The sequence below is a fragment of the Cydia splendana genome, chromosome 25, assembly GCF_910591565.1.
Source record: "Cydia splendana chromosome 25, ilCydSple1.2, whole genome shotgun sequence".
Taxonomy (NCBI): domain Eukaryota; kingdom Metazoa; phylum Arthropoda; class Insecta; order Lepidoptera; family Tortricidae; genus Cydia; species Cydia splendana.
This window is the reverse complement of record NC_085984.1, coordinates 8,696,868-8,714,779: the sequence shown is the minus strand read 5'-3', so window position 1 is coordinate 8,714,779 and position 17,912 is coordinate 8,696,868. Positions and strand designations below refer to the sequence as shown.

Here is a 17,912-nt window from a genome sequence, read left to right as displayed (position 1 = left end):
TATACATTAATTCAAAATATTAGACATAATAATAGCATGCATGGCCTGTAATGTACTTTAGTATTAACTTTTCTTATATCTAGAAGTTGTGTGCCCTGACAGGGTGTCATGGAAGCTTCCTGTATAACTGTAATAACATCCCATGTACATGACTATACAAATAAACATCTTATCTTATCTTATTACTTCACAGCTAACTCAGTATGCTTCCAGAGCATGAAATAAACTTTCGGACTTGTTATCCATACTAGTGCCTACTATTATCTAGTCGCTATTGGGATGTATTTAGATTGAACTCAAATAAAAGGATCACATAAAATCGTTCAAGTCTTTATTCAAGTCAAGCTAGGCCGGCTCCAACCGTACACCTCTGACCCGAGAAGATTTAATTCCTTCTCAATTGGAGAAGGGTATCCCAATAGGGACCGGCAACAAACTCGGCGGGACACATCTTTTCAAAACAACACTTCTTCTCTTTAATTTACAAAAGTAAGCTTCTAATCACACGTAAGAAATCAAAATAACACTTGGAATAAAACAGCTAAATAGTTAAAGAACGTTGGATTCTACAAGTTTTCATAATAATCCTTCAGGAACGTGGCGAATTAGGCACGAGGTTGGACACCAACATAACGACAAAAACTGCCAACTCGTGCCTACGTTCACCCAAGAGAAACCTCTTGATGTTCCCAAGCCTTCTACCTGTCATCTTAGTTCAACAACACGCCAATAGATGGCGTTACTCTCTACGCAACATTATGAATTTCGTTACAACTCAGTAATACGTAGCCAAACATTGCTAATCGACTTTATACAGGCGTCTTTAACTATGACGCTGCAATACGTCCTCCTGGAGTCACGCTCCGACACATACTTAATGACATTCCATACAACATACTTTAATCTTGTAGAGAATAGGTAATATTACGCGAAACTCTGCGTAGGTGGCGTCACTCCCACAATAAGTCCCAATCTAAGGGTCTACCGCAAACCAAATTTTGTTATCTGACCTCTCTATCACTCTTGCATATTAGAGTGATAAAGAGGCAGGTAGCTGTATTTCGATTTCGCGTTTCCCAGTAAGCCCTTTGTAAACAAACCGCCTTGATGTATCAATGTCATATTTGATTCTCTGTGAAAACTTGTCAAAAAACAGTTTAAGGTACAGTATGTATAAGTTACTCTATGGTATACTTAAGTCACTAGTGTAATAATCCCTATTAATAAAGGCTTTTTATTTTATTTTATCAATTTATTTATTTTAAATGTAGAGTACATTTAAACGAACGTGTCGAGTGCTAAAAGTTCATTTAACGTACATCGCATATTATGATTTTTTAAATTCTTAAAATATCTGATCTTATCTTAAGCAAGAATAAGGCTTCACTCCAGTATGGCTTCGTATGTGTGTGTTCAAACTGCTTTTGTGCGCGAACCGTTTTTTGCAGATTTCGCAAGAATAAGGCTTCGCTCCAGTATGGCTTAGTATGTGTCTGCTCAAACTGCAATTTGTCGAGAAACGTTTTTTGCAGATTCCGCAAGAATAAGGCTTCGCTCCAGTATGGCTTCGTATGTGTGTGTTTAAATTGCCCTTTAGCGCGAACCGTTTTTTGCAGATTTCGCAAGAATAAGGCTTCGCTCCAGTATGGCTTCGTATGTGTGAGTTCAAATTGCCCTTATGCGCGAACCGTATTTTGCAGATTTCGCAAGAATAAGGTTTCGCTCCAGTATGGCTTAGTATGTGTCTACTCAAACTGCAATTTTGCGAGAACCGTTTTTTGCAGATTTCGCAAGAATAAGGCTTCGCTCCAGTATGGCTTCGTATGTGTGTGTTTAAATTGCCCTTTAGCGCGAACCGTTTTTTGCAGATTTCGCAAGAATAAGGCTTCGTTCCAGTATGGCTTAGTACGTGTGTGTTCAAATTGCTCTTTTGCGCGAACCTTTTTTTGCAGATTTCGCAAGAATAAGGCTTCGCTCCAGTATGGCTTAGTATGTGTCTGTTCAAATAGCTCTTTTGCGCGAACCGTTTTTTGCAGATTTCGCAAGAATAAGGCTTAACTCCAGTATGGCTTAGTATGTGTTTGCACAAAGAATCTCGTTCCGAATATTTCTTATCACACATCTTGCAGGAGAAAGGTTTTTCACCAGTGTGATACCGATTATGTCTCGTTAAATGAGAAGCTAGTGTATACCGCTTTCCACATATTCCACATGCGTATGGCCTCTCGTTTATATGTGTACGTTTGTGCGCATTGAATTTCCAGACACTTGCAAACTTCATATTACACAGCGCGCACGTATATATCGTCCCGCCTGTGTGAGTTCGCTTATGAATTCGAAATTTTTCCCATTGCCTAAAATGTTCCTTACAAATTTGACACGTAATACCCGTGTGGGTAACTTTGTGTATATTTAAAAACGGTATGTTCGAAAACTGTTTTTTACATATTTCGCACATATATGGTTTTTCACCTGTATGAACTTTTTTATATTCGTTTAATAGCCGCACATCCTGAAACTGCTTGTTACAGGGTTCGCCCGAATATGGCTTTACACCAATATGAACACGTTCATGAATTTTCAAACAACCAGAAGTTTTAAAACGTTTTTCGCATAAGTTACACGAATAAAGCCTTTCGGCAGTGTGAATTCGTTTATGTATAATCGAATACACTTTTTGTGTAAAATGCATTCCACATGTTTCGCAGGGGTATGTTTTCTTATCTTCTTTATTACATTCGTAGACCGTTGGCTCTGTTTTTATTATTTTAGAATCCGTGTCAGTGTGTGTTGTGACTTGGGTAGTGTCGTTGCCGGCGAGAGCCTCGTGGTGTTGGAGGCATTCGAGCCGCACGCAGCAGTCTCGGAGCGCGAGCGGAGAGTTTCGACTAAGGACGCGCTCTTGTGACGGTTTTTCTTCAAATACTGAAACCAAATTGTTACACTGTTTGACGTATACATATATTATCTCAGGACTGGCCTCACGGCAATATGAATGGAGCATGAATGGGGCTAGTTTTTATGTGGAACGTGAATTAAATGTCTTTATAAAACATTGACGTATATATTTAAGAACTGGCCTTACGTGCACTAAAATTGGTACAAGTACAGCGGTGTCACTCACGAATTCGAGCCAATCGTGCAGTCTAACGCAACTAGTTGCGACCAATCGCGCGGCCGCGCGCGCGTGATACGTACTCATCAGCCAATCGCGTTAATTGTAGCGATGTCACACCACTGTACTATTCATGCCCCATTCTTATTGCCCGTAAGGCCAGTCCTGATATATATAGGTATAAATATACACCCAAGGCCAAAAGTATGGAAACAACGTTGTTTTCTTTAATGTCTCATGTAAGTAATGTATATATCTTTGTTATATATTTGTCTCCTAAAATTTGCATTGGGCAACCCCAAATTATGAAAAATTCCCGCTACATATCAAAATATCCTAAAATATTGTCGAAAGATAAAAAAAAGTTAGGACAAAGATGATAGTTGAGGACAGTCTTTTCAAAAAGGCTTATTTCTCTATGGACACCATACAAAAATCCTCCTCTCTATCAATTTACTATTCAAATTGTTTTCAAATCGTCAATGAATAATATAAAATCAAACTTTTCTATCAAAGTATAAGCTTCCATACTTTTGGCCTTGGGTGTAGGTATTAATAAATTATGGATCATATTTTCTGTGAAATAAATAATAATTTGTAAATTGTCAAGTTGAAACGATTTAATTCACTGATATTTACCTACATTCTTGTACTAGTAGTAGTAAAACACTTTATTGTACAAAACAAAACAGGAAAAATAACAATCGTCATTAGTACAAAGGCGAACTTATCCCCATACTATAATCCTTCCTTTTTTATAATCCGTGTACTATAATTATAATCTTCATTGTTTTACAAAATAAGCACCTAACTTACACTACATTGACCTACAATCACGATATACCTAAGATACAAGTATTAAGAGCCAACAGGAGTGGTCATTTCTCCATACAAACGTACTCGACTGTTTCCTCCGTGGGTTTTGATGCTAGAGCAATGTTTTTTTCAACACAGATTAATATTGTCAATATCTGTGTTGGACCGTTTTGCTTTTTTTGATATTTTTGTTTTTTAAGCCGCTAGAACCCTTCAAAATGGCCAAAATGGCCTCATTGACTATGCCGCAATGAGAGGCGTAGTATTCAAAACTGATATCAATTAGCCAAATAGCAAAACGGTCTGACACAGATAATTTCATAATCATTTAGATTTCCAAATTTGGTTAAGTTTTGGAGGAGGAAACAGTCGAGTACGAAACCTCGATTTTTGAGATTTTTACGCAGGATTTTTCGCCTTGTCCTTATCGCACTAGTTTTACGACTTTTAGGAGCCGCTTCCGTTAGCGAGACGGGTATAATTACCTAAAATATTTAAAACTCAGCTCCTGTTTCGTCTTAAGTTACTTAGTTTAGGTATTGATGTAAAATAATTATGTTAAAGCCAGTTACAATTTTTGCTTATAGGATCTTTTATTTTATTTGTTTACTTTTCTAGACCATGATTGTACGTTAATAATAATAATAATATTTAAGTAACTATTTAAGCGTATTATGATTGTTTGTAATTGTTGGATTTTTTTCAATTAATTTTTTTTATTTATAATTTATATTTCAGTTTTGTGCGGTAGGCGGCGCGTCACAGTTAGCTCGCTCAAATAAATATCGCAAATATTATTTAAAATGTCGCCAATTGACAGTGAACAAATAAAAATCATCCGTCAAAGTGTTTTACAACCTATAGAACAAAAAATCACGTCTATATTTAACAAACTAGACGAAATATCAAACGAAATAAGTGATCTAAAAACCGTTTCAAATGTGACAAAATGTGAAGGACCCACCAATCAACAAATCAAAACAACAAAACCTGGCTCGACGAACCAGACCAGTGTAACATCAACCCCCGCCGCATCGAGCAGTGCCTCAACGCCTACTAGCCGTCCCGCTCTTACGCACGCTCCCCAAGGACCGGAAAACCCCTCTTTACGCTTAATCGTATCAATTCGGTAACCCAATCGATTCGGTTACCTTATCATTCGGTAACCCTATCATACTGTTACCTGATTGTAATGGTAACCTTATTGAAACGGTAACCCTAACCTTTAACCGAGTTAATCTCAAAACCCCATCGCGATAGGGTTTTTGTTAAGGGTTTTTAACAGGTTTTCATTCAGTTATGGTAACCTTTATTATCGGTTGCTTATTGGTTTGCAACATTAAAGTAGTTTTAGTGATGTGCCGTCAGAACTAAAAAAAATACTAAAAAAATAGTTTATTTTATTTACTTTATTTATATTTTGTTGATTTTATTGACTTTATTTATTAAATTTATTTAATTTATTTAATTTATTTAATTTATTTAATTTATTTAATTTATTTAATTTATTTAATTTATTTAACTTATTTAATTTATTTAATTTATTTAATTTATTTAATTTATTTAATTTATTTAATTTATTTAATTTATTTAATTTATTTAATTTATTTAATTTATTTAATTTATTTAATTTATTTAATTTATTTAATTTATTTAATTTATTTAATTTATTTAATTTATTTAATTTATTTAATTTATTTAATTTATTTAATTTATTTAATTTATTTAATTTATTTAATTTATTTAATTTATTTAATTTATTTAATTTATTTAATTTATTTAATTTATTTAATTTATTTAATTTATTTAATTTATTTAATTTATTTATTTTAATTATTTTAGTTATAATATAATAATATTTATAATAAGAACACACCACACAGGTAGGTATAAAGATAAACAAAGGAAAGGCAAAAAACTTGTTTGTGCTGGAGGCTTCATAGACCGCCCATGCCAACCTCGGTTATTCAATAATAAGTTGAATTTAAGTGTGCGTAAAGATTACAATCGCTTGAACTGGTCAAAAACCTCATAATGAGGTAACTGAATAGACTGGGTTTTTATTTCGGTTACCGGTAACAGAGGTTAACTCGATCTGATACGGTTACCGAATCAAAGTGTTACCTTATTAAGCGGTTACCGTTATGGTAGGGGTTTTTATAAACACCTCTAAAATAACCCTATGAAAAACCCCGGTTAAGGTAACCGGTTCCTGTCCCTGACGCTCCCACCCGGCCAGTACGCAGCGCTGCGACCCGTTCTAAGGAACGACTCGCAGCTCAACGAAAGCCACCGCAGAAGCGAGAGCCGAACGGGCGATTAGCAATCTCTCAACCACGAACCGCCAACACGAAACCTAAGACAAAACAAGACAATGAAATTAAAATTGACCAAAATGAACCGCACTCCGTGATTCAAGACATAGTACATGACCTACCCCAGTCAAATGACGAGAATATAGACTTAACTTCAATAAATAAAATCGAAAACAATGACAATGACTGGCAAACATTTCAAACCCGTCACCACCGCCGGCGCAACTTCAAGCCATCCCTGAATATTAAAGGTACAGCAAAAAACACAGAAATAGGCGGAGTTCAAGTATTGAAGTATTTCCACGGATGTTACTTTGAAAAAGACACGTCCCCTGACAGTGTTATCAAACATTTAAAAACAATTCGTGACGATGTTCAATACACAGCCGAACTGATAAAATCAAAGCACGAAACGTATAATTCGTTTAAAATTGGCATTCCGATAGCCGTGTATGAAGATTTCTTAAATACAGATGTATGGCCTCTTAACACCAGCATTTCAGAATGGCAGCCCTTTCTCCGCCCGAGGGAGAAGCGATCTCCCAAATAAAAAACCATCACCTACCAAAATGCCAGATAAACCCACTTATATATGTGTAGTACACCAAAACATTAACCGCCTCGGAAATAAAACATCTAAATTAGAATGCGAATTACAACTCCAACAAGACCAGATTGACGTACTGTGCCTTACAGAACACTGGCTCCAGACGGCACAGATAACATCCGTCAACATCCTGAACTACGAGCTACGCGCCCAGTACTGCAGATCCACGAAAATGGGAGGAGGCGCCTGCGTCTACGCTAGGTCGGGACTAGTGACCATCGAGCGGAAAGAAGTCTGCAGCCTGTCCGAGGAGTCCCAATTTGAAACCTGTGCAGTTGAATGCGTAGGCCTCAACCTGATTGTGGTGTGTATGTACAGACCTCCAAACGGTGACGTAAATATTTTCTTTGCTAAATTATCCCGACTATTAAGCTTACCTGCCCTTCAAAACTACAAAGTGATTGTTGTAGGTGATATAAATATTGATTTATTAACTAAATGTAGTAATTCCAAAAATTTGTTGTATACTATTAAACAGTTTGGTTATACACAATTAGTAACTACTCCAACTAGAATATCTAAATTGTCTAAAACATGTATTGACCATGTCTATACAAATGTACCTAAAGCAGATATACGTAATGTGACCTGTGAGGATTTCCATGTTTCCGATCATCTAAGTACGAGCGTAACATTAAATATTCCTAAAATAACAACTGGCACACATACATTTAAACGTATCTTTTCCCAACAAAATATCAATAATTTCTATCTCGCCTTAGACTCTTATGACTGGGATTGTCTTTTAAACAAAAGCCCCTGTCCTGCAAAAACAATAGAACTCTTAGTGAATGTAATAAAACATTACTATGACATTTATTTTCCATTAAAAAAAACTCAAATAAGACACAATGTTAATATATGGGTCAACGATAATATTCGTCAGTTACGCTACGATATCGGTAGTATAAAAACTAAATTATTAAAAACCCCTCATACCACCGAACGGCTTTGTGATAGCTTACTATTGCTAGAATCAGAATTTTGGACCGCGTTAAAAGATGCACGAAGTGAATATGTAAACAATCAGATATCCAACAGCCAAGACGACATGAGCCGCCGCGTCTGGCGTGTCATTTCGTCCGAAACATGTAGATCTAAAAAAGGTAAGAGTAGTGCGATTGATGTTCTCGTGAGCGCGTCGGCTGGCGAATGCGAAGGCGCGCGCGCATCCTCGGCGGCCGATCAGCTGAACCGGTACTATGCGCACACGTGCGATAACAATACAAAGCCCTGTGTAAACACCGCCCTCGCGTACTTAGAACGACACCTTATGTCATTATCACTAACGTTTCATTTCGAATACTTCACATTATCAGATATAATAACCGCTTTTAAAAACATTAAACGAAAAGAATCAAAAGATATTAACGAAATGTCGACGCACGTTCTCGATTACCTTCCGCCTGTTGTTATTTCAATATTGCTTAATATGTTTAATAAATGCATGACTGTAGGTGTGTATCCCGATGTCCTAAAATTGGTAAAGGTTCAACCAATCTACAAAGGTAAAGGTGAGATGCATCTACCTAAATGTTTTCGACCAATATCGTTAATACCTATAATTTCTAAAGTTTTTGAATACATGTTAAGTCTTCAGATAATGAAACACTTTGTTTCAAACAACTTATTGAACAAACAGCAGTTTGCATACCAAGCTGGGCGCTCAACCACACACGCGGCGCGAGACCTGGTGGAGCGTGTGCTTACGCACCTCGAGGGGGGGCGGCAGGTCGCAGCGATATTCTGCGACCTCTCGCGCGCCTTCGAGATGATCGACCACTCGCTGCTACTTAAGAAACTCGAACGCTACGGTTTTAAAGGTAAAATATACGACGCAATTGCTTCGTTCTTAACAAATCGGAAACAAACAACCTACGTCCTAAACTCAAAATCGAAACCCGAAACTATCAGTGGTTGTTCTGTTCCTCAAGGATCTACCATGGGGAATAATCTTTTTTTAATTCTAGTAAACGATATTACAACAGCCTGCCCCGAACATGAGTATGTCATGTTTGCGGATGACACTTGCGTTATTGTTAATGCCGTAAATCTTACAACATTGAAACATAACGTCAACAAAGCAATGCTCGAAATAACCAAATGGTTCACAGCCAACGGCATGCTTTTGAACATCGAAAAAACCAATTTAATTCATTTTCAACTACGCACTGCTGCTACTGACGAGTTAAATATAGAAGTAAATAATGTAACGGTCCCTCAAGTACGTCAAGTCAAGTACTTAGGCTTCATTATCGACGCTGGCCTTACGTGGAGTGCGCACATTGACGCGCGCTGCGACAAACTAGCCTCGGCCAATTACGCACTTTCCAGACTTGTAAACAGCCTATCTACTGAAAACCTGAAAAAGGCGTACTACGGCTACTTCCATTCCATACTTATTCAGGGCGTAGACCTATGGGGAACAGCAGCTGACCGAGACAGACTGTTTAAATTACAAAAACGCGCATTACGCCTAATTGATAACAAACCATTAGACTACCCGGCACAAGAATTGTTCAGGAAGCATAAAATACTCACGTTACCAAGTATTTATATACAAATAGCCTGCACACATGTAAGGGAAAATCTACATAATTACATAACTCTCACTAGGACTGATGTTAGAAGCACTCGCCGACAAAACCCGCTACTTGTTCCGAGATATAGGCTAGCAAAGTTTCGAAAGTCGCTGGGTGTCATGGGACCCAAATTATATAATTCACTACCTAAGGTAATAGTTGATTCCGCCAGTGACCAAATATTTGCACGTAATTTAAAAAAGCTGCTCCTAGAAAAAGCTTACTACACTACCGATGAATTCCTCACAGGGAACAACCAACATCTTTAAACTAAATTGTAAACTGACAAATAGATAATTAATTTATAAATATTATGACATATATTATTTTAATAATTTAATTTGTTTTTTAATGTATAAAAGTATATGACTTTTCTTGATTAAAGTACTTACTTATAATTTGTATGTCTTTCCCATCACGGAACAATGGTGTTCCGGACCTTTGGGAGGCGTGCGCGGAGCCGAAGCCAACACGTAGAGGCCCTTTTGACACTTTAATGAAATGTAAGGGGTACACCGAGCGGAGGCTGCCCTTGCCCGTGTCATGGGACGCACGCAGAGGCAGCACCCGCCAGGGTGTAAGGACTATTGAGAGTTGATGGAATCTAAAATGAACTAGGTTATTGGGTGAAAGCGATGGACTAAGAACTGAGCTATGGGGTAAAAAACCGGACGCCTGCCTAATAAAACGGTATGCAATTTTATTTCCGGCAGACGGTGACTCGCCCTCACAAGATGGGCCCCCACAAAAAGCGACATCTAGGATGGCTCAAGGGCAACACCGGTGTGAGCGGCTCAGGGGTGTCGAGAGGTGTGCGCCGCTTTCTACCCAGTTGCTGTTAACAGCCACTGTGCCAACTCGCGTCTTATGCATATTTCACTTCCACCCCTGGAGCTTATAGCTTTAACGACTCCACTCTGGCCGGCCGGCTAAGGCAAGCCAGAGGCAGAGAATCCTGTCCCACCCACCCTCCTTACTTATAATTATTATTACAATGTGATGAAATTTACCGCACTATGTAAATATTGATGAACTGTTGACATGTAAAATATTACTTTTTACCAATAAACGCTATCTATCTATCTATCTATCTATAATAAAATAAAATAAAAAAACCGGCCAAGTGCGAATCGGATTCGTGTTTCTAAGGTTCCGTACATAAGTCCGACTCACGCCGCTTGACTTTTTATAGGTTTTACTGTCATCTATAGGTAAAGAACTTTTTTGTGTATTTTTTTTCATAATTTTAGACCCAGTAGTTTCGGAGATAAAGGGGGGGCGGGGGTGGTAATTTTTTGGCTATTTTCTTAAATAACTTCAAACCTATGAATTTTAAAATTATAAAAAAAACATGTCCATCTTTGGGTCACTAATTTAAATATGTGTACCAAATTTCAACTGAATTGGTCCAGTAGTTTCGGAGAAAATAGGCTGTGACAGACGGACAGACAGACAGACGCACGAGTGATCCTATAACGGTTCCGTTTTTTCCTTTTGAGGTACGGAACCCTAAAAATCAACTTACCTACTGCTGTTGAAGATTCTTTTGCATAATTGTGGTCTCCGAGGTAGTGTGGTAGAGGTTGCACGTCACAGAAGATAGATGTTGATTCTATAAAAAATAACGCCATTATTAACGATGCTCCGATATAAATACAATGCCGCGCGACGCATAGGGTAGTAAATGAAGCAAGTTGTTGTATGGAGACCCATGCATTAATTTCTCAGTCGATGAAATTTAGCTTGGTTATTGTATAGTATGAGCCGAGACTAACATTATAAATATCCAAAAAAAAAAAACTCCAAAGTTAGGTAAAAACACAAATCTGATTATATATTGAACCGAGTAATTCCTCAGTCCAAAATTATTTTACAAAATAAGTTATTTGTATCAGTATGTGATACTAGAAAAAAATCTAAAAGTTTTGTCAAACATGAGAATATTTTTTTATGATACTTCCTTTTTTTGACGCTCATTTTCATGGGAAAATTGCTCTGTCATTTTTTTCTTCTTATATGATCTTAGAATATAATTTGGCGTAGTGGGTAAAAAAATCCAAAAAAAATGCGTATCGAAATGTATGTATGTATAGAACTATTAAAAACTGAGAGTGGAAAATTTTTAGATTTTCATTTTGTAGGTATAAAACGGCAATAAAATGGCATTCCAGTGAAAAAATTAGACTGAGCAATTTTCCGGTCCAAGACACGCCAAAAAATTTTATTTTATTAATACTGGTATTTCTGCTGGGATATTTTTTTGATATTTCATATATTGTTGCAATAAGTTACATGAATATGTCTGGCGAAGAAAGTTTGAACGGAGCATTTTTCCGTAAAAAGATATTAACGATTTAAGACTTTAGGTATTTACTTTAATTCTATTATTATTATTCTTTGGAAATTTATACAATACTTTTTATTTATTGATACTTTATCATACTGTAAAGTTTTTTCAGGCTGAGGAATTACTGCGGGGTCCACTACCTTTATTTACTACACTAGCAGTGCGGCGTAAGCGCCATCGACAATAAGGTCCCTTTTCATAGATAATGCCCCATATATTGTTATATTGTTTACTAACCTACTGCTGTTGAAGATTCTTTTGCATAATTGTGGTCTCCGAGGTAGTGTGGTAGAGGTTGCACGTCACAGAAGCCAGATGTTGATTCTATAAAAAATAATATAGGGTAAGTGTGGCTACCACCAGTTTGTGTGCATCTTGCTCATACTGACATATTAGTGATAAGTATCCAGGCCGATCAATCCAAATGGGTCAGTATGGAGAAGTCAGAAACTATGAGAGATAGCGAAATCTGTTCTTAGGAACCATGGCTTCGATTTTATATTTAATAATAATGACATTACATTTTTTTTTAAATCTCATACATAACCGGGAATCGAAGTTAAACCATACATTTTGGCTCAAGTTAGTATGAATGTCAAGTCAACAGATTGAATTTGATTACATTATTGGGATAGACATCTGTTATTGAAAAACTTTAGTATTGACAATCTCATAAATATAACTCAGGATAACTTACCGAGGACTACCAGAGATACATCTGGCCGATGTGGATGCTCTGGCCCCAGCACTAACTCTTCCTTTACGACATGGTCAGCATACAGGTCTGACAGCATGGCTGCCTCACTCATTTCATACTCTTCGCTATCCGACAAAGGTTCTTCCTTCACATGCTCTGATCCGAGCACAAGCCCATCTGTTACATCACGGTCAGTATCCACACCGGCCAGCATGGTCGACTCGCTCATGCCAGTCATGCCACACTCTATGCCGTCTGACAGGGCCTCCTCCTTTAGCTCATCAGCTAGCTTTTCTGACTCGCTCACACCATAGCCTGCGCTGTCTGAACATAAGGGTTTCTGGTTAGTATACAGGCTGGCCAGCATCACTGCTTTACTCGTGCTGCACTCCTCATCCGAGCATGAGGACTCCTGTTTAATTTGATCCGCACACTGTGTCTCCATCTGACAGTCAGAATGCTGCATATTGTCTGTCTGCTCCTTAATGTGCACTGCCAAGTTAAAAAGCATTTAAGTTAGACGAGTAATAACTAATAAACTTCTGCACAAAAATATGTATACTTACTTGTAAAATTTCGGAAAAAAGGTTAAAATTGAAATGCAAGATTTTATTTCATAGTTTGTTAAAAGTGAAACTAATTGCATTACCTAAGGTCTCCATTTCAGCTTGGGCAAAAATGCTTTCATATGTCCAGATGTTCTCCTCTACAGGTCGCATTTCTCAACCGATTCTTTTAAAATTTTGTGAGCAGGTTCGATGATTAAATCAATTTATGAAATAAGTAAACAAATAAGTAATATATGCAAAATTATAAATTAAAAACTGCAATAACAATAACTAAACTTATAAATAAAAAACCGGCTCCATGATTAAATATAATGTCGATTCAGTTTTTGGAATTATTTCAAAATAGCAGACCCGTACATTTATTCCGTTTTAAGTTACGCTCGCGAGGTCTACAGCTCACAGTAATTCCACCAACGACCTTGATGAAACAAGAAATAGATATATTATGAAATATCTGGAAGACCGTGCGCGTGGACTAAATATTGGGCTCAAAAATAAATTCTAAAAGGCAACTACAGTTTGAAACTTAAGAAAATAATAATGGACTCCTGCATCCTACCTAGCCTCACTTATTCGAGCCAAACATGGGTGTACACCAAGAGGGTAAAGAGCAAAATTCTCGCTTGCCAACACGCAATGGAAAGGAGCATCTTGAAGTTAAGGAGAATCCAGAAAACAAGAAATGAAGAAATAAGGAAGAAAACTAAGCTGACAGATGCTCTTCAACATGCACTATCCCAGAAATGGAAATGGGCAGGACATTTGGCGAGATACCGAGACAAGAGATGGACTCTCCATGCAACCAGATGGCCAGGCCCCACGGGAAAGAGAAAGGCAGGAAAACCACGAAAAAGATGGGCTGACGACATTGTGGAGGCAGCGGGAAGGGACTGGATGGATACCGCTCAAAATAGATTAACATGGCAAAGCTTGGAGGAGGCCTTTACCCAAACAGGGACCACAAAAAATTAAAAGAAATATATTTAATTTGAAATGAAAAATGTAAATTGTGGAAAAAAAAGGCTATATAATAATATAATAATCTGGAAGACCGAGCTTTGCTAAGAGTTATTCTCTTGTCTGTGGAGTATCATCCAGCATTTCCTATCTTGCACCAGCTCTATGAGTTTTTGATACAACACAACCCCTACTGTTTCTTTCACTTATTCTAAAAAGCTGCCTCTGGGTTTTCCTCTACCCCTTTTGCGTCCTATCCCCCTCTCCAGGACAGTTTTAAAGAAGTGGTTGTGTCGCATTAAGTGTTCAATTATAAAAAACATATAAATGTCAAAAATGTGCGTTCTCACAGAGCTAAGACCTAAGTAGATCAATTTTTCGTCCCCGAAAACCACGGGGGTTAGCAAATTGCTTCGAAATTGTTAGAGCTGTTTTGGAAATTCCCGAAATATACATAGAAATACATAAGAATTGCTTGTTTAAAGGTGTAAGATGTACCTGGACTTTTAAATTGGTCCCCATACTGCAAAGAGGATTGACATCCTGTAATAACTTGCTCTCTGTCTGGTTGACATGCAAATTTCATGGGAACACATCCTGGTTTCATGTTCACTTGTGATACCCGACCCCTTCACATGATACCGCATGTCATTTGGCAACTGAAAATAATAAAAATGTGTAGTTGTAGTAGTCAAAGGTCGGCAAGGGTGCGCTATAGTGTGTCAAAGGACTGTCTCATTTCAAATATAGACAGAGAGAATCATATCTTTGTCTTAAACTAGTACCCAAAAGGATGAGTATAGTTTTTTGGTTCCTATTTACTGACAATTGGTCTGACCAACTATATTTGCCTTATAATATGACGTAAGGCATGTCAAATTATAAGGTAAATATAAATAGATGGTAAATAGCTCACCCATTCCAACCTCTGGTAACTAGTAGTCCATTGAAATGATAGCTAAGGCCAAAACAGGCATAACCTAATAAATGGCTTAAGTATTTCATTTTAAAACAAAGATTTTGAGTAATGCACGATTCCCACCGACTGGGCAGAGTCGGGCAGCGCCGGAGCGCATTTTCAATGTGTCTAAACATTATGTGGGTAAGGCAGAAGCGAATGAGTCCGTCTGGACGCGTCCGCGAGTAGCGGACCGGCTATGGCCGTACAAATGTGAAATGCGCTTCGACTGCGCTCGTTCGGTGAGAATCGTATTTAATACGACATCTCATTCATTAAACAATACTTACATCAAAGTGAATTTCACAAAACCATATTGTAGAAGTCGGTATGATGGTATGAATCTAAAGTCAAGTTGACATTCTTGACAATGATTGTTTTTTCTTTATTCGTCATTCTCGACAGGTTAAGACCATAGGCCAAACTGCCTCGTCTTCGGTAGGATTAAAAGTAGTAACACACTATCGCACCTCACCGCGTAAAATGGAGTCCAGAGGAGATGGGCAAATCGACCGATTTGATCAGGAAAATAATTGGCACCAATCTCATCTGGAGCCGCCATTAACAGGCGTTCCCCTCTGTAGGCTTGAGTCGGTCCTGAACTAAGAACTATAAAGGAATAACAAGAGGATTTGTTAGAAAAATACATTTTTCATTCTTGTCTATGCTCCTTCTCTATAAAAAGCTGGGTGACCATAGACTAACTCTCTTTTACATTTATCCCGCCTATAGCTGTAAGTCATACCTGTGTCGTCCTAAATTAAATTAATAGAATATGTTTTAATCTTCAACTCCGAATTTACAATACAGTCGTTGTGTGATCATAATACCATACCATGAATATAATAATTGTGCATGACATGGAAGATTGTTTGATTTGTGTCCGCCACCACTAGAAAACCTTCCTGCGCTTTCGACCAAAGAATATAAAGCTCCCTCCAGACTATGTGCGTGAATCGCGGCGCGACGTCGCGGAGCGAACATATCGCGAAGTTGACGTATGACTCCACACTCGCACGCTTCACGGCGATTTCGCAGTTTGGTTTGAGGCAATATGGCGGAAAAGCATCAGCTGATCGAGTTTAACTGTTAGTTATCTATGGCATCATACGTGATTTAGCTGTTTTTCCATATTGTTTTATTGTAAAACCGTAAAATATAGCTGCTTAATATAATATATCATAATATAATTCATATTTATCTTGCCACAGAGGAGCCAAAATATTGTGTAATGTGGAGTCTTGCAAGTTCGCGCTTCGCGTCTCCTTTGACGCGGGCCGAAATACCGACAAAAAACGGAGAACAAGGCGCGAAGGCGTGAACAATCTGCGAAATCGACGCCACACTCGCGTTCGCGGCTTCGCCCGCGATTCACGCGCATAGTCTGGAGGGCGCTTTATACTCACTAGGAGAAGAACGGTAACTCCATACAAAAAAATGTCCCCAACCGTTGATACGTTTATACTAGTGGCGCCGTCTTTGTGTACCAATGGAACTAAAGTTGACAACCGGTTTAGCCTGGCGGGTATTGGTAATTTGGTAGGTAGTAATTCTGTTGATAAACATATTTGTTATCTTCATATCACGAAATATATGCAAGATGCAAATATTACCCCTTGTTTGTGGTATTATCAATTGATTTAAATAAAAGGCATGTTTATGTTTATAACATTATATATATTATTTATTAAAAAATGTTTTACATATAAAAATATACACTGAAAACTGGCAACTGGCAACTTAATAAAAAAATAGACATTAATAAAGCGCATTCACAAAGTTTTCAGTACCTTTTATACAAATAACATTAGGCATGCCTACCTATTACACTTTACACACAGATACACTACACTTTACATACGGCATTTTACACAGATTTCCAACTTGTATTCATACATTTCTTCACGGTTAATTAATACGCTTTCCAGATGCGTTATGACTCGGTTCCTTCTGAACCCACTAAAGTTGTAAATTTCACTCTGGCTGCTTCAACAGCCGTTGCTCCGCATTTAGTACATTTTCTATGTGCATTGCTGTAATCCATGTAGGTACAGACTTACAGTCTTAAGTGGTACGTAGCGGTACACGTTGTATGTATTATTTAAAGAGTTAATAAATAAAATTTTCGTTATGAACTTTAACCACAGCAGTTGGACAGAGTCATTGACAAATATATTTTTTATTATGGTGGGTAGACGTACCTACCCTCCATATATTTTATGAACATTGATAAAGACAGTTGGAAGCAAATATTCATTATAAAACTTAATCGCATGTAATTAAGTTTTAAGCGTTTTAAGTCCCGTTTTATGATTAATATTGTATAAAATTCGTGATTATTTAAATCAGAGTTGGGAGCAATGTTGCTGTAGAAAAATGTTTTTATTTTTATTACTCGCAACTTTTTCCCGGAGGCCAACGCACACATAGAAGATTAAGGCGCACACATGCGCAATTTTTTGGGGACATAACTTTCTTAGGAAGTGAACAGGCCTTGCTTTCGACTTTGCTAAAAGGATTTTATTTAATGAATTACTAATTTGGAAACTTTCCACCTCAGTTCCTTTGACCGGCGACTCTGTCAAATTAGACTATTAAGTATCACTATTTTACCTTTTTAAAAACTTAGGGTCTAGCAGTTTCTACAATAACCATAAGTTCTTGAAATTGCTTGTATTTTTTATTTATTTAGGTAAGCGCAAAGTCTAAGCTTGACATGCTTGAACGTAAAATTTTGTCGTTTCCTTTTTTTTCCAACTCACAACAGCCAAGTGAAGTTGCTGATTTTTTTAGCAACTGCGCCGTTTGTCAAGGATTATGTTACAAAAAGAAACATTCAAAAACCTTCAAGTTTTTTTTTAAATAAATTAATTGCTTCATCCCGGAATTTCTTAACAAAAGTTAAAACTTTAAAAAATCATAACTCGAAAACTATGAAAAATCGGCTGA

The 17,912-nt window shown here is 37.3% G+C and overlaps 1 protein-coding gene across 1 annotated transcript; it reads right to left on the bottom strand.

The window, feature by feature from the left end:
* Positions 1-1,296: 1,296 nt before the first annotated feature.
* LOC134802726 (zinc finger protein 260-like) lies at positions 1,297-14,653 on the bottom strand. Its single transcript, XM_063775377.1, has 5 exons — positions 14,504-14,653; positions 12,480-12,971; positions 12,020-12,106; positions 10,961-11,047; positions 1,297-2,925 (listed from the first exon to the last, which is right to left on the bottom strand). The coding sequence occupies exons 1-5, from the start codon at positions 14,610-14,612 to the stop codon at positions 1,361-1,363; spliced, it is 2,340 nt and encodes a 779-aa protein (XP_063631447.1). The 5' UTR covers positions 14,613-14,653; the 3' UTR covers positions 1,297-1,360.
* Between the last annotated feature and the right edge of the window lie 3,259 nt (positions 14,654-17,912).